Source organism: Brachyhypopomus gauderio, chromosome 9, assembly GCF_052324685.1.
Source record: "Brachyhypopomus gauderio isolate BG-103 chromosome 9, BGAUD_0.2, whole genome shotgun sequence".
In the NCBI taxonomy this organism is placed as follows: Eukaryota; Metazoa; Chordata; class Actinopteri; order Gymnotiformes; family Hypopomidae; genus Brachyhypopomus; species Brachyhypopomus gauderio.
In genome coordinates, this window is record NC_135219.1 from 3,898,283 (window position 1) to 3,923,188 (window position 24,906).

At 41.4% G+C, this 24,906-nt stretch overlaps 1 protein-coding gene across 2 annotated transcripts in view; it reads right to left on the reverse strand.

Annotated features, from left to right (window-relative positions):
* Positions 1-257: 257 nt before the first annotated feature.
* Positions 258-24,906, reverse strand: part of lin28b (lin-28 homolog B (C. elegans)) — a 41,096-nt gene continuing 16,447 nt past the window's right edge. For both annotated transcript variants that reach the window (XM_077016535.1, XM_077016536.1), the window contains 2 exons: positions 9,609-9,796; positions 258-2,533 (listed from right to left, as the gene is read on the reverse strand). In XM_077016535.1, the coding sequence (XP_076872650.1) occupies positions 2,242-2,533; positions 9,609-9,796 (480 nt within the window). In that variant the 3' untranslated portion in view covers positions 258-2,241. The remainder of the gene's footprint in view (positions 2,534-9,608; positions 9,797-24,906) is intronic.

A 24,906-nucleotide genomic window follows, 5' to 3' on the forward strand; every position in this document is an offset into this window, starting at 1 on the left:
CACTCTGAGGCCGTACGTGCTCTCACACCAACACCTGAGTTGTCTAGGTGCTCCAGTGAGGACTTGGGAGGATGTTTAATGCCCAGGTCACTAAAGCAATCTACTTAAAACACTCGCCATGTTTCAAGACATTTGTCCAAATCGGCTTTCAGACTGGCATTACGGGGACAGCACAGTATTGCTAAACCGAATGCATTTTTCACAGTAGCTGTGTGCGCCAAATATGGGGGGGGGGGGGGGGGGGGGGGGGTGTGTTACCGAGCAGTTGCATTTGTAAAATTTTTCTTCATTCTTTAAAAATCTCAGCAGTGCACACAGCACGTGAGTTGGTACTGGTACAAGTGGTACAAGGAGTTTATTCAGCAGCACTGGTGCTACGGTTTCTCCCCCAAGGCCAAGTGGCATAAAACTCAATGGACGAACTTACAGTGAGCACCTGACTAACACGGAGCCGTGAGTTCGCCCGCGTACGACTCCCGGAGCAGGCCCTCGTGACCAACTCAATGCCACAGTGAGCGTCTAGATAAAGTCCCAGATAAAGCTGTCGAAATGTTTTCAATGCTGAATGACACCGTGTCACAGCAGCGAATAAAAGCTCCGAATATTTATAGCCGAGAGACAGCAGCAGTCTCCTCCAAACTCAGACGAGCGGAGCACCTCCACACGCAGCCTCCATGCTGTCTACAACACAGCCTTTCCAACGCAGGTGCTGAACGCCACAACACACGATTACATGAGCTTGGAGTTTCAGAGGGAAGATCGCTGTGTGAACCACTGAGCGTGACGTGATGGCCTCGGTTTAGAGGGTCGAGACCGTTCGCTTCTGCCCTGTGTGCTTAGGGCTCTAAGCTTCCAGTTGCCCGCATGGTCGGCTGAGTCACTGAATAAACTCTGGTCTCTCTATTAAAAGGCATCGGGGCAGTATGGCATCACTCCATCATAGGGGGCACAAGATGAAAAGGGTGGAGTGAAAAGAAAGCGGAGTGGGGTTAACTGGACTGAGAGGGCCACGGAGGGCCACAGAGGGGGCCTGGGGCCTACGATGTAAGTTTGATTCAATGACTATTTGACCAAAACCGAGTAAACCAAAACTAATAAACAAAATCCCTTAGCACTGTACAATGTGTCAGTCACCTACCTATATATTTTTCAATATATGATACAAAAAAACTTGATACTTTTTTCATAAAATCTTAAAACACATATATTAATGCCTTATGTTTTCCGTTTTAAATGTGGTACTGTCAGTCACTAGGCAAGAATTAAACGGAACCTAGACTACAGATATAATGCCTTTAAACACAAGCATGGGTTAGTCCCGCTCATCGTAGCCTACATGAGATCTGCAGAAATAAGGACTTCTGGATAGCTCTGAACACACGGCTAATATTGAGCTTGGAGGAAAACACGCCAAGCCAACATCTTTGATCTCAAGGTCAGACAAAGCCAACATATCTGTCTTGCTGCACATGAGTGCCATGCGTTTGCGCCTACACCTGTGCGCCTCCGTACACACGCACACACAGACACACACGCACCTATTATGTTTCAGTTACAGGGGATTCTGAGCAGCTGTTAGTAACTGGATGATCTACAACTGAAGTCACAAAGGTTCATGAAGTCACAAAGGATTGTGACATCACAATTGTGACATCAGGAAGAGAACATCATATTGTGCAATTGTGGAATGCTTTGATGAGAGGTGATGTAATAGGATATGTACAAAGGAAAAAGACATTCTTCTGATTTGAACCTCTGTAAGACTGATAAAAGTGAACTGTTGAATAATCTGCTTAAAGACCACATGAGGTTTAAGACCAAACATAAACATTACAACTCACATTCACATTCATTTCAGTGTCCATTTTCTCTGCGTTTAGTCTTGACTATTTGAGACATAAACACACACTCACATACACACACCTCAGTTACCCACCCAAAAACACACACTCACTCACACACACCTTAGTTACCCCCCAAAAACTTGTGCTGTATTTGCATAGAGGGCAAGTCAAGGCCTCAAACAAGCACACCCCCCCCCCCCCCCCCCCACACACACACACACACACACCCACACACACCCACCCTAACAAACACACATGTATAGATCCATTGACCGTTGCCATAGCTGCATGGGAAGAGAGGACCTCCCTTGTTACTCGAGCGTGTGAGGTAGACAATGCTGGATCCAGGCTCTCTCAGAATGAGGTGAAAGGTCAAAGTTCAGAGGCGAGCTTGCAGTCAATCTCGAGATTTCCTCCAACGCTGGGAGTGAGCTCCACGTTGAGGTGGTTCTTCTGGAGGAGAAGAGGGGCCTTCTTGGGGAGAAGACCCAGACCGACTCCCCTCCTCCTGGGACTGGGTGGAGGCAGTGGAGGGGTGGGGGTCCTGAGAACTGGAGGGTGGCAGCGCCCCCTTGTGGGGACACTGGGCCACCATGTGCATTACACTCTGACAGTAGTGGCATTTCTTTGGCTGAGGTGGCAGGCCGCACTCTTTAGCATGGTGGTCCAGGCCTCCACAGTTGTAACACCTGAAACACAGACACACAGACACACACACACACACACACACACACACACACACACACACACACACACGCTAAATAAATAATGACTACTAATACGTTGTCCAAACATCCTGTGACTTGTCAATTACCATTAGAAACAAGAGGTCATCATGACATCACTCTGTATACTAATGTTAACATTCTGAGGTCTGAGGTTAAGTGAAGAAAAAACATGAACTTTGATCCAGGAATAGTTATTTGCCAGAACTGTCCATTACTAAGGCTGGGTGCAAACATTCATTTCTAATATAGCACCAATTCCTATGTGATCTGTATCTACTGGATCATGTGTGATCGGTATCCACAGGCCCAAATCACAACAAACACAGGAAGTCAACAGCAACGTAATTTAGCTATTATACAAAAGGTACATGGCTATAGGCTCTCACAACCTGTTCAAATCACACCCTGAACCGCTGCCCACAGTGGAGACGTGTACTTTAATAGTGAATCACACTGTATTCTCAAACACAAGGACTAGTCAGGGAGATGTTTATTAAGAACTATGTGACCGTTATTAAGACCAGTTTGAGCAAGTTGAGAGAGGTTTGTAGACATGTATTTACAAAGGCTGTTTAGGTTGCTGTAGGCTCACTGTATTTGTTAATGATGCTAGCAGTTTGCTGATTTTGTTCCTAACTAAAGAACCCATCAAATATTATGAAGCATGTAGCACCATGTTTAAGATGTGAGAAGCAGTGAGAGGCAGTCAGGGGCAGTAAGAGGCAGTCAGTGGCAGTTAGAGGCAGTCAGGGGCAGTTAGAGGCAGTCAGGGGCAGTGAGGTAAGTGATCTTGATACCCAGGTATCCTCAAAGTTTCTACTCTTTAAAAAGTACCAGTTCAGACTCTGTTTACAGAGCAGCACCAGAGCATGCTGTAAGCATACTGTTTGTCCATCAGGGGGCAGTAGAACACAGTGGATCACAGATGACTGCCGTTTTATCATACCAGCAGAAAGCAGGTATTGTCTACACCAGGGGTACTCAACTGGCGGACCGCGGTCCGGATCCGGACCCGAACGCAGTCCTGTCCGGACCCAATCTCATTCCTGATTAACCGGATACGGACCAAAACAAAACCGGAGCATTTATTTCAGGGCTATTGAAAAAACACTCCGTCACGAGTGTTACGTTCGCCACCCCTGCCTGCCTGCGAGGGTCCGCGCGGCGAAAATGACGTAATCGCTGTGTCGGTTCGCGAGGTCGTGCACCTCTCGAATTTTGTAACTTCGCGCGCGAACTATTCAGTCAAACAGATATTTGTTGTGAAACCAAGTAGTTACAATTTCAAGCATTTTAAAGTACTTTAACCTAAATTCCAGCACTTTTCAAACCTGAAGCACATAGCAACATTAAAATTGGTCAGGTAAATGTTCATTCCCCTGTTTTGAGGGGTGTTTCTACCACATATCGTTTCGGAGAACACTGCAATGACGCTCGCGAAAGTATAAACGCCCCCCCCCCCGCTCAACAACGTTCGCCACCCCCGCCGCACCGGACCTCAGGTCACAGGTATCTGCCAAAATTGGACCGCGGACAAATTTTGTTGAGTACGCCTGGTCTACACCTTTACCCATACTGTGGCCCATTGACAAGTGTGAAATAAAGGCTAGAGTAGGCTTATTAAAGCAACACTTTTGCACAGTTTTGTCATAATATTTAGTGTTCACTATCCACAGCTCAAATGTGTTCTTTGTCCAAGTTTAATGTTGAATGAACTTCATCGATTACCAGTTACCAAGGTGTCAGGTAAATCAAGTTTAACGTGAAGTTACAATTTCTGTTTGCCATCTACAAGCAAAAATCATAGGCCATATGTGACACACGTCTTACAGTAAAAACCCTGACCTAGGATCAGTTTTTACCATTCATGTTCCAGTAATAAGAACTGTGTGAAAAGGAATTTCGACCTCTTACACTGAGGTTCAAACAGATAAAGTACTTGAAACAGGCACAGTGCTGTGAATTCTATCACCGTGCGTTACTAAGGAGCCCATGGTTGCTACGGTGCTCGGTAAGGAGGGGGTTGGTGAAGGTCTAAATATAGATGATCAGATTTCACAATACAGCAAAGACTGCCAAAAAAAGAGAAAAATCTCACTGACCGCCGGGTTGACTGGACATTTCATACAGGGGCCATTAGACTGAGCGTGCTTCAGTTTACAGTATAGAACAGTACACAACCAGTTGTAAATAGACAAAAAAAAAAAGACATATTTAGTTGTTAAAATCTTTTATCTAATTTAATGTTTGTTTGAATCTAATATGGACATTAATTGAGAAAGACTAGAGAAAATACTGAATCTGAATAACAAAGTCCTAACTACATTAGGAGGAAAATCTGATAATGTGCTTAACTATATATAAAAATGAAAGTGAAGGATGCTGGCAACATTCAAAATGTATAGTGTTCAATTAAAACACCAGTGTTCGTTTTAAACACAGTGTTCATTTAAAGATATAGTGTTCAATTAAAACACCATAGTGTTCATTTAAAACACATAGTGTTCATTTAAAGATATAGTGTTCAATTAAAACACCATAGTGTTCATTTAAAACACATAGTGTTCATTTAAAGATATAGTGTTCATTTAAAACACATAGTGTTCATTTACAACATATAGTGTTCATTTAAAACAGTGTTCATTTACAACATATAGTGTTCATTTAAAGATAGTGTTCAATTAAAACACCATAGTGTTAATTTAAAACAGTGTTAATTTAAAGATATAGTGTTCATTTAAAACATGATGTTCCATTAAAACAGTGTTAATTAAAAATGTAGTGTTCATTTAAAACATATAGTGTTCTCTGAAAACACTGTTCATTTCAAATGTATAGTGTTCATTTCAAATGTACAGTATTCATTATTATATTAATGCTGTTGGTTTTAGGTAAATGTTGTCTGTTAAAAAAAACTCAAGGTGTTTATATAAACCTCATTCCTTTATTTTTATAAAAGTATTTCTATAAATACTCAATTTCTATAAATACTCAATTTCCAATCAATTGTGTGACATAATCCAAATTCAATGTTCTCCATAACCTTTTATTATATTTTAAACCACAAAGTATTATACATCCAAGCTACATTTTTTGTTAGTTCTTCACAAGAATAACTCGTCTCTCTAGGTTAAGTGGAATAAAGTGCTTTTATTTCACAAGAAATCACCTAATATTTAATAACCAACGAATTCAGCAAATATTAAATTGTTAATTTATTATGAGAGGTAGTATAAGGAATGCCATTATAAGCACTTAAGGAATGCTTTTTAACCAAGCAGGTAAATAAGTGGAACATATTACGAATCTTTTTCTGAACTATTTTTAGATATGTGAACACAACATGAATATTATTAAACCACACTTGATTGCTCTCTTAATGGGCAATTTAAATCAAAGCGAGACTTATTTTACACTTATCTGTTATCTGCAATGATTTTTCAAAATCCACCAAATTAGAGGTTGATTTCCTCCAAGTTACTTTTCAATTACAGTTACTAATTTTTGTTTAGTTAAATACTGAACTTCAAAAGGAGGAGGGGTGGAAAGCATTAGTGACAAAAGAGTAAAGGACAGTTAAGTCTTTACCCCGTAGCCTACTGATCTTGCAGGGTTAAGTGTGGATTAATATCTCCTTCTTCTTCTTGCTTCATCAAAAAGCTGGAGAAAAGAAAATGCTTCTGGTCTAATTAAATTTAAATTGATGCTAGTTCTGTTTTTTATGCTGGATATCTGGTTTGCTATAAAGTTGGACACTTGGATATATGAGAAGTACACAAATGTCAGGACACTTAAAGAGTGCTTTATCCTCAAATGAAACAAGAGTGTCATATAATCTACCCAATACTGAAGAATATTCTGATTCTGCGCAAAGTTTTAACCAGAACACGACGGTAGACCTCACCGTCTCAACGTAGCTAGGAATTATTCAATAACCGAAGCATAGAGGATGTCTGACAGGTCTGGACGAGAGGACCCAAACGAGCCCTCTGCACGCAGACACGGAGGCAGTGTGAGCTCACGCTCTCTGGGCAGCAGTGCAGGACAAAGTTTTCAAGTACCCAGCTGATCAGGGTGCACTGTTGCATTTAGATAAACTACTGACAGAGGTTTTCAAGGCTTTCACTTAACTGTTTCCAGATCAGTCCTGCCAGGCATAGAATGCGTGCCGCCCCAGATGACAGCATTTACATTAACCACTTCTGTGCCAAGTCTCAGTAGGGCTGAAACCATGGCAACCATTCCTACAATATACAGACTTTCACCTTATTTCATAACTAACAGCATCTAAGGGGGGTTATATATATCACAAGATGACATCTGTAGAATTGTCTACTGTTTAAATGTAAATTTTGCAATATTAGTACTAGTACTGTAAACCAATACATTAAATTACATGTGTGTGTATGTGTGTGAGTGAGAGAGAGAGAGAGAGAGCGAGAGGCAGATTAGATGTGTGTGTATGTGTGAGAGAGAGAGCGAGAGTGAGTGAGTGAGAGAGAGAGAGAGAGAGAGAGAGAGAGATTAGGTGTGTGTAGATCTTTGTTAGTTAGGGTTAGGCTTTTTGTTTACTCTTTCTAAATTCAGACATATCAGAAGCAACAAGGAACAAAGGAAGTGTTTACATTTATATCAACCAACAGTAGAAAACAGGCCAGACCACCATGGGACGCCCAGATCCAGCCACACTACATGACAACCCACATGATGTCCCAACACTTAGCACAGAAGTTATTAGGCAAAATAATCGAACCTACTGTCCAAGGGTACAAAATATACCCTTTACCCAGAATGCAGTTCTGCCACAATGCGTTTGGAGTTCAAGCTTTGGTTTTAGTTAAACTTTTGTACAGGACCTGCAGGGTTAACATCGCTAACAAGCAGCGAAATAATCGCTAACTAGCAACGAAATAATCGATAACTAGTAATGAAGACATTGGTAACTAGAAATGCAAACCACAAACTGAATCTCACCCCAGATCTCCTTTAAACCACATCGACTGACTCCCGTCACTGCTGACACAGTACGGGGAGAATACTATCTAAACCTTAAATACTGAATGCATCTAAACATTAAATCAAGAAACATAAATACAGACTACCTCCAGGATAGCCCTGAACACCAGTGGGCTAGTGTGGAGTCTCTGGGTGTTTCGTGCCTACAGTGAACCCTGGGGCAGTTCTGTCAAACTGACACAGGCTTCGGATCAGCCGCTCCAGTCAGTGATGGTGCTCTTACGTTCGTAATCTTCACAACTGCATCTCTGACTGAAATAGCATCTGGATCTAGAAACCCGCAAAATAAAATACCAAACCATAAACGCAATTGGTCTTCATCCCATAGGAAAGTGCTTTACATTTACCCATATTGCTAACACGATGAGGTTAATAAATGTGTTCACTAAGAATCTTTAGAAACTATTACTGCAGAAGATCTTTTAATTACATGGAGAAAAAAATTTTTTTGATGTCACAAAAATGTCAAATGTCACACACTTCATAAGTTTTAGATGGTTTTTTTATCCTGTTAAACTGTTAAAGGTCAGAACTCCTCCATGGTGCAACCCAATTAAACCTTGATTTACAACAGAACACACACACACACACACACACACACACACACACACACACACACACACACACACACACACACACACACACACACACACACACACACACACACACATGCATGATTAAAAATAGCTTTAATGCAACTGCCTGAAAGCCTTATTCAATTGATAATCATTCTGTAATATCACCATGGCAACTGGCACCAGGCGATCGACTTAATCAATGACTTCTCCCAAATAGAACATCGATGGCAGACTAAGCTGTGGAAAGGAAGATCTCCTACATTGTGTGTGTGTGTGTGTGTGTGTGTGTGTGTGTGTTTGTATGTGTGTGTGTCTATATGTAAAATGTTCAAATAAAAGAAAGAGAGCTGCAAAGGTTAGTTAGAATAAATGCTGTTAAATATTTTGCACTAAACAAATTCACAGTTAGTAATTAAACATCACTGACTAAACACACCTTAAGTGTACTTCTCAGCTGCACTCCCCTCTGTCTGTATCTACATCCAAGGACCGAACACACCATACACCAGCAATGTCATATGTCATAGACTCTGTCATGTGTTTTGATGACCAAAACAAGTTGTAAAATAACTGTGTTACATGAGTGGGTACAGCTGTGTTATATGAGTGGGTACAGCTGTGTTACATGAGCAGGTATGGCTGTGTTACATGAGTGGGTACAGCTGTGTTACATGAGTGGGTACAGGTGTGTTATATGAGTGGGTACAGCTGTGTTACATGAGTGGGTACAGCTGTGTTACATGAGTGGGTACAGCTGTGTTACATGAGTGGGTATGGCTGTGTTACATGAGTGCATTATTCTATTTTTGTCTATTTTGTAATATATTTTTATATATACGTAATGTTTTTCACTCCTTTGTCTAAATGTGTTTGCAAAATTACACACATGGTTAATGTTTCTGTTTTTGGAAGTAAAGCTCAACAAAACACTACAACACCTGCATATAAAATTTCAAATCCTTATATTGTATTTTGTGCTGTTGTATTTTTTTAAGACATGTTTTTTTATCTCTACATTTTGCCACATCTGCTGGTTTCTCATTTGACAGAACCTAATGTAAAAAGGGTGTAAGGAATAATCTTGTGAAATTTGCAATCAAATTATTGGTGAATGCTTTATGCATATGATTTTTTCAAATGTATCATATTAAATGCATTTCCCATGAATATCACCTGTAACTAGATTACATTACATTAAAATAAATAGAATTTGAAAGGTCCTTGAAAATGAACTGAGAAATCGTTTCCTATTTTGATCTCCCAGAAAATGTATAAAAGCCCCTTTATATTGAACTACCTTTCATATGTATGTGACCACTCATCTATATAGAAAAATAACTGACCTTCATTTTCATTCTATTACAGCCTTAGGCAGGAATACAGTTTGGCAATGGCAATCACTTTCTAGAAAACTACATATCCCAGAGTGCTCAGAAACTCACCGGTCTCGCTTTGGTTTGCGGCTAAGGGGCGGGGCCTTCCCTTTGGGGCATCGGTCACTGCCAGAACAGGGGCCCCCACCCGGCCCGGTTACCCTGAGCGACTCCAGGCCTTTGCTGGACCTCTTAAAGGTAAACTCCACCTGCTCACCTTCACGCAAGCTCCGGAATCCCTCCATCACCAACTTACTCTGCACACACACACACACACACACACACACACACCCCAAACATGAATATATACACATGTACATACATACACACACACACACAATAAAGGTGTTCACACACACACACACACACACACACACACACACACACACACACACACACACACACACACACACACACACACACACACACACACACATGAAAACTCATTGTGTTTCATGAGCACTTGCAAAATTCAGAATGCATGATAAACGGCCTCAGTGAGAAGCCAACAGCACTGGGATTAATGCAGAAGCCAAAGGTGAATGTTGCATGATCAGTGTACTTTCCAAAAAGAAAGAAAATCACTTGACAGTAGATTTAAATCACTGTCACACACACACACACACACACACACACACACACACACACACACACCAAGAAAGAGATCCAGTGGGTGGGAGAAAGAGAGAGAAACCGACTTCAGTAACATGTTCAGTAATTATTTAGCTTGCATTAGCATTTTTGAAGAAAATAAATTACAAATGCCAAATCAATCCAGCTCTATGATGTGGCACTGAGCAAAGAAGGCTAAATTCATCCAAATATACTATAACCAGTTCAACTCACCCCAGAGTCTGATACAGATTACTGACACTGCATTCATTCACATCACAAAGTCTGATACAGATTACTGACACACTGCATCCATTCACATCCCAGAGTCTGATAACGATTTCTGACGTTCCTCTCTCTTCAACCAGGCAAAACCTCCACTTTACTGAAGCGTTTCACAAGTGCTGCAGTCTGGCAGTAGGTCCCGACTTCTTGCACCATTATTGAAGATGGGCGCACAATTCTCAGTCAAAGTTCACAATAAACTCTCAGGCCATTAAGCCTTCAAATTGGGGGACCCAACAGAATTCTAACGTCAACAGAAACAAAAACTAAAACAGGTTTTCCCTAACCTACTGTGCCCATGCAAAGAAATAAGAGACATAAAACAGGCAAAACGCAAAATGACCTTTTCCAAAGGTCATGTGAGTAACCATGAGAGCAAGATCCGTGTTGTTAATTGCTGTAAAACAGAAACAGGACCTGATGGACGAGGAAGAGGAGGATGCGGCTGGGAGGAAGAGCAGTACCATGACCTCAACTGAGCTGCAGGTGAACCCCAGCTGTGCTGACCACCACAGCCCACAGTGCCTGTGCCACTCCTGGACTCATAGCATTACGTGTAGCAGCATTATGCTGCTATTAGACTGTATTTACTATTTATTTTTACTGTGTATTACACTAATACACTGGAATACTCTCCCTCCTGCCAGTGGAAGGCGTGTGATCTCAGCCCTCAGCAGTACATAGCAGTACATCCTACTTCACTCCTAACCTTAAAGAAATAAATACATCCACTACACAAGCTGTGGACTAAGTTCACAATTCACAGCCTGATGGTTTATGGATGCACCAGCACATTCTGAGAACTGTTTTCAGTATACGAGAGCAATGTGAAAGATGCGGCTGGCGTAGTTAGGGTTTCATTTTGGACATACAAAACCAGCTTGTATCACTGACTAAAACACACCATGCCTTTCCTTTAAAAAAAGATCTCTTTATGAGTTACATACAGACCATCAATAACAAAGCAAAAATCAATACAATGAGGTCACGACTCACTGTCAGATTTCTTTAGGCGTATCAGAATGTGGAGAGGAAGCCTGAAGAATGTGAGGAAAGAGCCGAGAAGCAGCTGAGCGATGGAGAACGAACCCGCAATTCCGTCAACGTGAATTCAAAAGCACCATCCACCGCTCGAGCTCCTGAATTCAAATGCAGCATAAACCAAATGCATCTCAGCTAGGTTCACTCTGAAGGCCACGAGGCAAGGGCTTGGGTTCAAAAGAGCGGGGTGATGTGGAGAGCGAGGTCTTGCCGCTCTCCGCACAAGGCTGAAGAGAGCTCAGAGGTGCTCCACGCCACCCAGCACCGCGCGCTGAAGAGCCCTGGAATGCTTTCAGGAATAAATGCTTGCAGAATAAAAGGTGTGTCCTTCAACGGCCAGTTCATGAAAGCTCAAGTCTCCTCGCTCACTTCCCCTTGTTCATCACACACATACCCTCATTCAAGTCCCCTAGTTCATCACACATGTACCCTCACTCAAGTCCCCTCAGTGATGTGCCCTAGTTCATCACACACGTACTCAATCAAGTCCCCTAGTTCATCACACATCTATCCTCGCTCAAGTCCCCTCACTCATGTCCCTTAGTTCATCAGACACGTACACTCACTCATGTTCCCAGTTCATCACCCATATACCCTCAGTCAAGTCCCCTCAGTCATGTTCCCTAGTTCATCACACGTACTCTCGCTCAAGTCCCCTAGCTCATCATACATGAACACTCGCTCAAGTCCCCTAGCGTATCACACACCGCCTCAATCATGTGCACTTTACTCCATTAGCCCACAGAGATTCCAGTATTTAGAAACTGGACATTGAAATAACACTGAAATTGAGATACTGGGAGCATTAGGAGTTTTGATGGGAAATGGGGACGTGCTTCTCTCTCTTACAAATGGGACAATAAAAAATATTCTGGTCCTTCTCTATCCTGGAGCCACTGAATGAGGTCATTTCCTGTTTGCCACAGTCACTGCCTGTATTTGCCGCTCCCCACACAAGAGATCACACATATTATGCATGTATGATTCACAGTGTGAATGAGTTGTGAATGACTGTACCCCAGCTTAACGGGATCTGAAAAGCATGTGGCCGAGACTAGGAGACACGCATGTGCAGGAGATCCAGAATGAGGTCTTGCACAAGCCAAATTTGTGTGGGATCAGGAACATGTTATATAACCATCCCGACCAGCCGTTACCTGCCCACACACACACACACACACGCGCACGCGCGCAAGTACACACAAACACACTGGGCAGAGCCCCACACTGGAACACATACAGTCTCATGTACCACTCAACCAAGAGGAAAAACTGAGAGAGGTGGAGGGAGGGTGAGGAGAGGAGGAGAGAAAGGGAGGAGTGGAGAGGAGGAGAGAAAGGGAGGAGTGGAGAGGAGTAGAGAAAGAGAGGAGGCTGTCGCGTGGAGAAAAAGCTCTGAAAATACATTGCAGCGACAAGCCTGTTTAAAGGCACGATAAGCAGGGTTTGGGGGGTTCAGACTGCTGAGTCACACGTGACTGTTTAAAGGCACGATAAGTATGTTTGGGGGGTTCAGACTGCTGAGACACACGTGACTGTTTAAAGGCACGATAAGCAGGAGGGTTCGGGCTGCCTGGTGACATGTGATTGGCTGGCTCAGCAGAAAATGAAAAAAGAACAGAAAAAGTGGACACACTAATGCATTAAACCGATGTTATGGGTGTTATCCCTCGAGACAGTGTGATTCGGCAGGTGTCATTTAAAAGTGTGAACAATGAAAGGCTGGTGGCACAAAGCAGATGACTTCCAATGGCATGAAAGTCCCTCGCAGTGGCAGGAGCCGCTCGGTAGATGATGGCTGATGCGGCTTTTTAATTCAATGTTGATCGTCACCAGATCTTTCTCCACGTTGTTTATTTTCCTCACTACTGGATTCAGGCTAAGAAAAATAGCTAGACTAATAATGCTAACCAATACAAAGCTACTTTTATCGTGTGCAAGTTCATAGTTTATGGCTAACTAGCATAACAAAAACAATGAACAAACGAAAGTTATCAACTATCTTCATTCGCACAAATCCTACAAATGCGATGCCACTCGCACACCGTGGTTTAAATTACGCTGATGGCGTGGACAACATGAGCATTCACTGATAAATAAATCCTTTAAATTTACAGTGTTGTCGTTAATTGTGTACTTCTGTAGATTCATGTACCCTCCTATAATCTAAATTTGATGTTATCGCCAAACAGTATTCTGAACTAGTCATTTAGAGCTGGCTAGCTGGCATAATTTACAAACAAAAGTTATGAACTATCTTCATTCAACAAATGCAACAAATGGCAATTCGGGGCTTGTCGGGATGATTTAAGCGAGTGGCCGATTTGCTAAGTCACCCAAAAGAGTCTTTAGATGCCTGTCAGCAGAGGCAGGTGGCTTTTCTGGACAGCAGATGCCACAGTCAAGTAGCCACACTAAGTGCCACGATTATGTGGCACAGATGCCACTTAGTGCCGCTTACATGCTGCTGACACGCCAAACCCTTACAGGAAGGCAGAAAGACACGCCTCTCACTGACCTCTGAGATTGTGATTGGCGAGATGATGTTCGATTAGCTCCGAGTTTGTTTGCTCTTCCAAAGTATCCCGAATTTCAACATAACCTGAATTTCATCTGAACTCAGTATTTTGAGTATTTTTACTATATTTACCATATTTTATAGACAGTATATAAACAGTATGTTATACACAATATATATATATATATATATATATATATATATATATATATATATATATATATATATATATATATATATATATATATATATATTATGGCAAGCCGTTCAGGAAAAAACTATATATATAGAATGACTGCTAAGTCTGAATATATGGAATGAAGTCTGAATATATGGAATGAAGTCTGAATATATGGAATGAAAGTCTGAATATATGGAATGAAACCTGAGAATATGGAATGAAGTCTGAATATATGGAATGAAAGTCTGAATATATGGAATGAAACCTGAGAATATGGAACGAAAGTCTGAATATATGGAATGAAAACCTGAATATATGGAATGAAAGTCTGAATATATGGAATGAAACCTGAATATATGGAATGAAAGTCTGAATATATGGAATGAAAGTCTGAATATATGGAATGAAAACCTGAATATATGGAATGAAAGTCTGAATATATGGAATGAAAGTCTGAATATATGGAACGAAAGTCTGAATATATGGAATGAAAACCTGAATATATGGAATGAAACCTGACGTCACTTGCGCCATTTTGTGCTTTCAGTTTTTGGTACCAGGTATGGCAGCAGGCTCGTTTGTTTGGCAGCATTTTGGGTACCCGGCAGAAATGATAAATGCAGTGACTGATAAGACACTGACCATATACAAACATTGTATGAAAATAATTCCGTACACCGCGGCCAATACGAGCACGATACAGAGACATTTACAGCAGCACCACAGCTCAGTACTCAGATCAACATATCTCACTTGGTAGCAGGGACAGAACGGCGCTTTGGCAAGTTGAGACAGTAAAAGATATCGGGAGCAGTGTGGGGATGTTAATATTCTTAAAAATTAACATGGCAGTGTAGTTGCAGCAAATTCAGTGACATACTTGGTCAGGCTCTGTTTGCACTATTTGCACTCTGTAGCCTATTGACAGAGAAAAACTTTTTGTTTTGCACATAATAAAGTGAGTCCCCGCTTAACGACGGGTCTGGTTGACGGACCGGAGTTACGACCAACTTTTTATGTTATTTTGTGCGGTGCGCGGAGGAGCAGTGGCAGCACAGTGGAGTGTTGTGCACGAGAACATTGTTCGTTTTTGTATTTACGATCAAAGCGTATCTAAATCTGGGGTCGCGATTAACGACAGACTTTTCGGTCTAACACCGTCGTTAAGCGGGGACTCGCTGTATTGTTTGCGCTTGAAAAAAGGAGAAATATTTTAATTTATTTTATTTTAACTTTTATGAAATTTTATTTTAATTTCAATTTGTAGGACAAGTTTATTAAGTTCATGCTTGCATCATGCATGTTAAGAGTTCTAATAAAACATTTCAAAATGCATGTGTAACTCAGTTAAATAAAAGTATGTTGTCCAGTCATATAATTTGTCATTTTAGTTTCCTTAAAATCTCGTCACGTCTCGTTCTCGTGAACCCAATAGGCCTATAGTGTATCGTCACACCCCTAGCAGTAATCCTCAGTATGGAGGAGATGATAAACACCCTGACCAGTGCACGACCTATGGTGGCGTACTGCTTACAAGCAGAATAAATAGAACATTTCTCCATAGTACTGCTGGCTAGCATGCTATCAGCGGTGATTCGCTTGATTCGGAGCTGCGGTGTTTGTGTAAATTTACTCATGTTCAAAGGGCTTCCATATGGGAAGATACAACTCTCACAGTCCTCCTCAAACCGAACCAGTGTGCATGTCCGCACAGCGCGGACGGTGACTTGTGCAATACGACTGGACCTACAGAACATTCATACAGTGCCATTCATTCAGTAGTATTGTAATAGTGCATATATATCTGTGTGAATGGCTGAAACACAGTCACTGATGTAAACTATGGACCCGCTCTGCGCGGCCCACTGATCAGCTGATGTGCGCCGTGTTGTCAGTCAGTATGTATGTCCAGACACAGTGTACTGCGCAGGTAACCCGTCCGTGCTGCGCGGATCTGCACACTATTCAGTTTGAGGAGGACTGAGAGGTTTATCTTCCCGTATGGAAGCCCTTTGTGCCGCATCATGCGATGCGGTTACCGCTTCTGGTGTAATGTTCTGACGATTTCAGTGTGAATCTGAACATGAAGTATGATTACACATACAAACTGCACCTCCGAATCAGGCCAGTCACAGCTGATAGCACGCTAGCCAACTACTATGGAGAAATTTTCCCTGAATTACGAGATGCCTCACTCATAACGAGCAGCCTGCCGCCATACCCAGTTCACAAACTGAAAGCACAAAATGGCGCGAGTGCGTCGATGACGTCAGATTTCATTCCATATATTCAGACTTTCACCACTTGAAAGTCTGAATATATGGAATGAAAACCTGAATATATGGAATGAAAGTCTGAATATATTGAATGAAAGTCTGAATATATGGAATGAAAGTCTGAATATATTGAATGAAAGTCTGAATATATGGAATGAAAGCCTGAATATATGGAATGAAAGTCTGAATATATGGAATGAAAGTCTGAATATATTGAATGAAAGTCTGAATATATGGAATGAAAGTCTGAATATATTGAATGAAAGTCTGAATATATTGAATGAAAACCTGAATATATGGAATGAAAGTCTGAATATATTGAATGAAAGTCTGAATATATGGAATGAAAGTCTGAATATATGGAATGAAAACCTGAATATATAGAATGAAAACCTGAATATATGGAATGAAAGTCTGAATATATGGAATGAAAGTCTGAATATATGGAATGAAAACCTGAATATATGGAATGAAAACTGACGTCTTTGACGCACTCGCGCCGTTTTGTGTTTTCAGTTTGTGGTAATTATAGGAAATTGTAACTACTTCGTTTCACAACATATATCTGTCTGACTGAACAGTTCTCTTGTATTAAATTAACAAATATGAGCCTCTTGTAATTCCAGGACGAAACATGAGAGAACGTGAAGACGTTAAGATTGGGCGTTTTGAAAATAAACAACCATTAAATAATGTGATTAAAAGCGAATTATTTCGAATCATTTTGAGTATATGTATAAATATTTAACTTAATTAAGTTTAACGTACTGGGAAATATTGAACTGGACCTTGAAAGTGACGTACAAGTGCTTTAATTCCACCTTATAAAGGTGTATGAACCCTGCAAACATGACTTTGTTCATTGCGTGTACAACCTCGCGAATCGACAACGTGCGAGACCCTCGCGCATGGACGGAGCCACTGCGATTACATCATTTTTGCTGCGGACCCTCGACGCTCGCAACGCGTCAAGTATAAACCAGGCTTAAATCGATCGATCACCAGTGTTGGCGCCAGAGCGAACTAGTAACTCATTGAATCATAGATGTAGATCAGAGATAAATAAACTAGATTTTTTTCAGCGTGAGAAATCAGATGTGTGGCAACCCTGCAAACCGCAGCTCCGAATCAAGCGAATCACCGCTGATAGCATGCTAGCCAGCAGTACTATGGAGAAATGTTCTATTTATTCTGCTTGTAAGCAGTACGCCACCATAGGTCGTGCACTGGTCAGGGTGTTTATCATCTCCTCCATACTGAGGATTACTGCTAGGGGTGTGACGATACACTATATTGGGTTCACGAGAACGAGACGTGACGAGATTTTAAGGAAACTAAAATGACATTATATGACTAGACAACATACTTTTATTTAACTGAGTTACACATGCATTTTGAAATGTTTTATTAGAACTCTTAACATGCATGATGCAAGCATGAACTTAATAAACTTGTCCTACAAATTGAAATTAAAATAAAATTTCATAAAAGTTAAAATAAAATAAATAAAAATATTTCTCATTTTTTCAAGCGCAAACAATACAGCGAGTCCCCGCTTAACGACGGTGTTAGACCGAAAAGTCTGTCGTTAATCGCGACCCCAGATTTAGATACGCTTTGATCGTAAATACAAAAACGAACAATGTTCTCGTGCACAACACTCCACTGTGCTGCCACTGCTCCTCCGCGCACCGCACAAAATAACATAAAAAGTTGGTCGTAACTCCGGTCCGTCAACCAGACCTGTCGTTAAGCGGGGACTCACTTTATTATGTGCAAAAAGTTTTTCTCTGTCAATAGGCTACAGCAGGGCCGGAGTGGGACACTTTTTCAGCCCGGGAGTTTCATGCCCAAATCCGGCCCAAAATTATTTCCCCCTCCCAATCGGCCCAAACTAGAGATTGACATGAGCCGGCCCATCGGGAATCCTCCCGAATCTCCCGATTAGCCACTCCGGCTCTGGGCTACAGAGTGCAAATAGTGCAAACAGAGCCTGACCAAGTATGTCACTGAATTTGCTGCAACTACACTGCCATGTTCATTTTTAAGAATATTAACGTCGCCACACTGCTCCCGATATCCTGCTGTCTCAACTTGCCAAAGCGCCTTTCTGTCCCTGCTACCAAGTGAGATATGTTGATCTGAGTACTGAGCTGTGGTGCTGCTGTAAATGTCTCTGTATCGTGCTCGTATTGGCCGCGGTGTACGGAATTATTTTCATACAATGTTTGTATGGTCAGTGTCTTATCAGTCACTCTCTTGCCATTTATCATTTCTGCCGGGTACCCAAAATGCTGCCAAACAAACGAGCCTGCCACCATACCTGGTACCACAAACTGAAAGCACAAAATGGCGCAAGTGATGTCAGGTTTCATTCCATATATTCAGACTTTCATTCCATATATTCAGGTTTTCATTCCATATATTCAGACTTTCGTTCCATATATTCAGATTTTCGTTCCATATATTCAGACTTTCATTCCATATATTCAGACTTTCGTTCCATATTCTCAGGTTTCATTCCATATATTCAGACTTCATTCCATATTCTCAGGTTTCATTCCATATATTCAGACTTTCATTCCATATATTCAGACTTCATTCCATATTCTCAGGTTTCATTCCATATATTCAGACTTAGCAGTCATTCTATATATATATAGTTTTTTCCTGAACGGCTTGCCATAATATATATATATATATATATATATATATATAGTATTTTATGTACAGTACATACAGTATATATATTTGTTTTCATATTTTATAGACAGTATATAAACAGTATGTTATACACAATATATATATATATATATATATATATATATATATATATATATATATATATATATATATATATATATATATATATAGTATTTTATGTACAGTACATACAGTATATATATTTGTTTTCATAGGCTATGCTGCTGTCAAGATTTTTGTCAGGATTGTCGGTTTTCTGCTGCGTTATCATTGTTCTGGATTGGCAGTTCTGCTGTTATCATTGTTCTGGATTGGCAGTTCTGCTGTTATCATTGTTCTGGATTGGAAGTTCTGCTGTTATCATTGTTCTGGATTGGCAGTTCTACTGTTATCATTGTTCTGGATTGGAAGTTCTGCTGTGTTATTATTGTTCTGGATTGTCAGTCTTCTGCTTTGTTATCATTGTCTGTTCTGGATCATTACTTCTGGATCAGTAGTTTGTTTCTGTCTGTTTTCTTACTGCTTGCATTTTGTTTTTGTTAACATCTTGGAAAGCATTTTTAGGAATGATAAAGGTGCTAAATAAATAAAAGTTATTCTTATTGTTGTCAATGTTATTGTTTTTATTGTTGTTGTTGTTGTTATAACAAAGAAGTCTATTTTATTTTGGGCAGCAAAAACATACACACACACACACACACACACAGGACAAACATTTACTGAGAGAATATTCTGATCACCCTTTGCACGTGCACACACACACACACACACACACACACACACGCACAAACACACACACACACACACACACACACACACACACACACACACACACACACACAGAAAGAGCGAGATCAGGTCGGCCCAGCCTGCCCGAGACCGCGGGGTCAGACTCCCTGTCTGCCAAAGATGATTGAACACACTGACAAAGGTGTCTACAAACATACACTCACCAGCCACTTTATTAGGTACACCTGTCTAACTACTCGTTAATGCAAATGTAGAGTCAGCCAATCACATGGCATCAACTCAGCGGGTGCCACGCCTGTCAGCTAAGAACAGAAGAACTGAAGACTGAGGATACAATTCACACAGGATCACCAAAATTGGACAATAGAAGATTGGAAAAACGTAAATTCGCGAACATAAATGTGAACGTAAAATGTTGCAAATAAAATGTTATTTATTTTTACGGCGGTTTATCAAATATTTATTATTATTTATGGGGAGATGGGTTCTGGCCCGCGGGCCGTCAGCTGAATAGCCCTGGTGTAGAGTAAATGGGACACTTTGGTCCCATTAGTACCAATTGAGCATCGTGTCAACGCCACAGCCTACCTGAGTATTGATACTGACCATGTCCATCCCTTTATAACCACAGTGTACCATCTTCTGATGGCTACTTCCAGCAGGATAACACACCATGTCATAAAGCACAAATCATCTCAGACTCGTTTCTTGAACACAACAATTCACTGTTCACTGTACTCGATTGGCCTCCACAGTCACCGAACAAGCACAGGACAAACACAGGACAAACATAGGACAAGCCCAGGACAAGCACAGGACAAACACAGGACAAACACAGGACAAACACAGGACAAACATAGGACAAACACAGGACAAACATAGGACAAACATAGGACAAACACAGGACAAACATAGGACAAACATAGGACAAACACAGGACAAACATAGGACAAACACAGGCCTGCATGTAGACCACTGCAGGTCTGACATGCAGGCTGAAACCAGCAGGCTAACTGGCAAACTATGGTAACTATGGTAACAGCACCAGGTCCAGCGTCATTATTAAACCCCCTCACTCAATCCAACGTCCACCAAACTCCCAGAATGCATTGTGCACTCCTGCAGAGGGCACTATAGATCTTTATATTGGGATTAGTAGAAAGTGATGTGCTTGAACAAGGTCAGGACTGGGTTAGTCAATAAAACTGATATTTGACAGCCTACCACACATTTTTCTGAAAAGCATTTAGACAGACAGAGAAAACAAACACATATACTTTTACAACTGGGCGACTCAGAGCAAACACACTTCACTCACGTTATTTCATCTGAAGCGCTACAGCGGCCGTGACGTGCCTCTCAGCTGCCGTACGCAGGCCGTGCCTTCAACCGCCTCACACGTCTCTCCCATTTCTGCTGCATTCCCTCTTTTCCTCTGTTGCTCCCTCCCACCTACCCCACCTACCCCACCTGCCCCACCTACACCCCCTCCCCCTCCCACCTACCCCACCTGCCCCACCTACACCCCCTCCCCCTCCCACCTACCCCACCTGCCCCACCTACACCCCCTCCCCCTCCCCCTCCCACCTACCCCACCTGCCCCACCTACACCCCCTCCCCCTCCCACCTACCCCACCTACAACAGACAGAGAGATAGAGAGAGGGATAGAAAGGGAAAGTAAGGGAGATTTAGAGAGACAGTGACACTTAAAGAGAGAGGGAGAGAGAGAGAGAAAGAGACAGAGAAAGAAAACAGACAAGGCCAGCTCAGCTTCAGCACTCTCATCCTCCACAAAACTGCATCCTTCACTCCGACCTCTGACCCCTATTGGCAACCCCACCCCCAATTCTCTTTCACATGCTGCAAGTGTACACACCGAATTTCACCAGTTCCAAATTCACAGCTCACTCCCTGTATAATTATTAAACACACACAGAGAAGGATGTGTGCGCGCGCACGCACACACACACACACACACACACACACACACACACACACACACACACACACACACACAATTTGATCTTGCGTCACTCTCTACATCAATCTACACACAATGTCTAAAACAGAGAAATATGTACTCTAAGCAGAGCTCCGCTTGAGTGGGAGGTGCACATTAAAGGGAACTAGGGAAGTAGAGATCTAGGGAACTAGGGAAGTAGAGATCTAGGGAACTAGGGAAGTAGAGAACTAGGGAACTAGGGAAGTAGGGAACTAGGGGCTGACAGCAGGCAGCTACTATCACTGCTGCTCACTCAGCATGGGTCTGTGATTGAACACTATCTTTATATCACTTGTTTAAACTGTATAAATCCAGTTTTGATTTCAGTAAATTAAGAGTGAGTGAAATGGACTAATAATTCTCACAGAAACCATATTAAGCCCAAATGTGACTGACTCCACTGCATGCAAATTTTACCATTCACAACACAACCACTCAGTCGAAGCAATTAAACAACTGTTACGTCTTCTTATCAATTCATCAAATAAATCATTTTAAAACATAATTTATGGTTCGGGTGTTTAAAATACTTAATGTAAACAAAACATTTAAAATGTTCATCAACCCCAAGCAAGACATTTAAATTAGGTTATACAAATTATAGAATATATTGGAGTCAGCACCAATCCGATACCACATACCAGGATCCGGCCAATGTCCGCAAAAAATGCTGGATCGGATATCATGAGAAACCAGTGTGATACTGTTACAAACCAGCCTGAAAACAGCCCAGCAGTACTTTGAAGTACCGCACCACGTCACGTGATAACCGCCACGTTGGTTTGAGCAGCTCAATGTGATTACAGCCAGGATGGTTTGAGCAGGACACGTGATTACAGCCAGGTTGGTTTGAGCTGGACACGTGATTACAGCCAGGTTGGTTTGAGCTCGACACGTGATTACAGCCAGGTTGGTTTTAGCAGGTCACGTGATTACAGCCAGGTTGGTTTGAGCAGGTCACGTGATAACCACCGGGTTGGTTTGAGCAGTTCACGTGATTACAGCCAGGTTGGTTTGAGCTGGACACGTGATTACAGCCAGGTTGGTTTGAGCAGGTCACGTGATAACCACCAGGTTAGTTTGAGCAGTTCACGTGATTACAGCCGGGTTGGTTTGAGCAGGTCACGTGATAACCACTGCGTTGGTTTGAGCAGCTCACATGATTACAGCCAGGTTGGTTTGTGCAACTCACGTGATAACAGTTAGTCTGTACAGAATTTACACAGACTTTTCTTCATATTACTGATTAAAAGTATAAAAAGTAACTGCTTTGTACTGAGGGCAGTTCAACAAGATCAACATAGACTCTCTGCACTGTTCACCGTCAATGACTCACGACCAGCAGTGATTCGTTTGTTAATCCATTATTTAAAAAAACGTGAACAACGTTGTATACAGTTTGTGAAGGACATTCAAGGAAAAATCACAGCAAAGTACTGAATGAATAACCCACCTCAAAATTCACTAACTGAATTACCCTCTGGCTTTAGCATATTCTACCTGCATGAAAAAGAGGCACAGCTGCTGAGTTGAACTGTTATCCTGCTGAGTTTTAAGGTGGACTGCAGAAATTTAAGGAGGACTGGAACATTTAAATAAACAGGTGGAGAATTATTATTTTGGGGGATAGAAATGAATAACCATGTTGTAATCGTTGTCAGATTACATGTCCTGTTGGTTTTAAGCAGAGATCACATGAAGAGATGAAGTGCAGGTCGTCTATCTGTCTGTGAGCTCTGAGAGGATTTTCACTGAAACTCACCAGAGGGACAAGAAAGACAATACTGAGCCCACGTGCAATTACAGCTGCACTCAGTAATGGGGGAAAAAGTGTAGTGTGAATTTCAAGACTCTGGTAATTAAGTACTGAGAGACAGAGAAAGAGAGAGAGAGAGAGAGAGAGAGAGAGAGAGAGAGAGAGAGAAAGGGGATGTTTGTTTTATTTTATTCATAATTTTTCAAATATCATATAATTCTATAATTGTGTCATATATATATATATATATATATATATATATATATATATATATAAGGCCTGTGTTGAAAAAATTGATTTTCCGATTCAGAATCGATTCGCATATGATGATCTGATCTATCGATTCGTACGTCCAAAGATCGATTTTTTAGTGAACTTTTACCCCCGCCTCGTCACTGAATTCACGCAGGCATGCTCGGTCTACCTAACTGTAAAACAACTTGGCGTCGGACAGTGCCGGTAACGACTATAGTCAAATCGGAAATCTAAAAACAGAAGGACAGTTTATCCAGTGTCAGTGACTATTTACAGTTAGTCCGTGTCACTGACCGTTTACCCAGTGTTTTTACAGTTAAAAAAAGTTTAAAATGTTCTTGTAACGTTGGGCGCAAGGCGATGGACGAGACAGAATCCTTTGCACTTTCCAAATCGTTACGTTTATTACATTTACCGAAGCGCAGACAGCGCACATAAAACACGCAAATTAAAATAGACAAACCACATCAATCCCACGTGATTACGAGACGAGCCACAGGTGAGGATTATCACAAGACGCACCCGCACCCACGGAGATACACAGACGTAGACGATTAGACGTAGACAATTAGACGCAGACGACGTTAACGCGCCCAAAACGGAGGGGTCGGGGACCGTAACGTGAGAGTTCTGTTCTTATATTCTCACTTTAAAGAAAAATACACGTTTACATTTTATATTTTCAGTTTATTAAGTGTGAGCACTTTTAAAATAAAAATGCATTTGGTGCAAGCTCAAATACAATTTTAATAACACTAAACCCCGAATTGGATCGAATCGGATCGAATCGATTAAATCGGATTAAATCGAAAAAAATCTATTCTTAATCTTCAGAATATATATATATTCTGCAACAATATTGAGGGACATTCACAGATTGGTGCAAAAGAAAAATTAATAGTGACATTTCTAACCAAGATAATGCAAACTATTGGATTTTGAGAAGTTAAACATGAGTAAAAAGCAGAGCGAGTATAAATGCTCCAG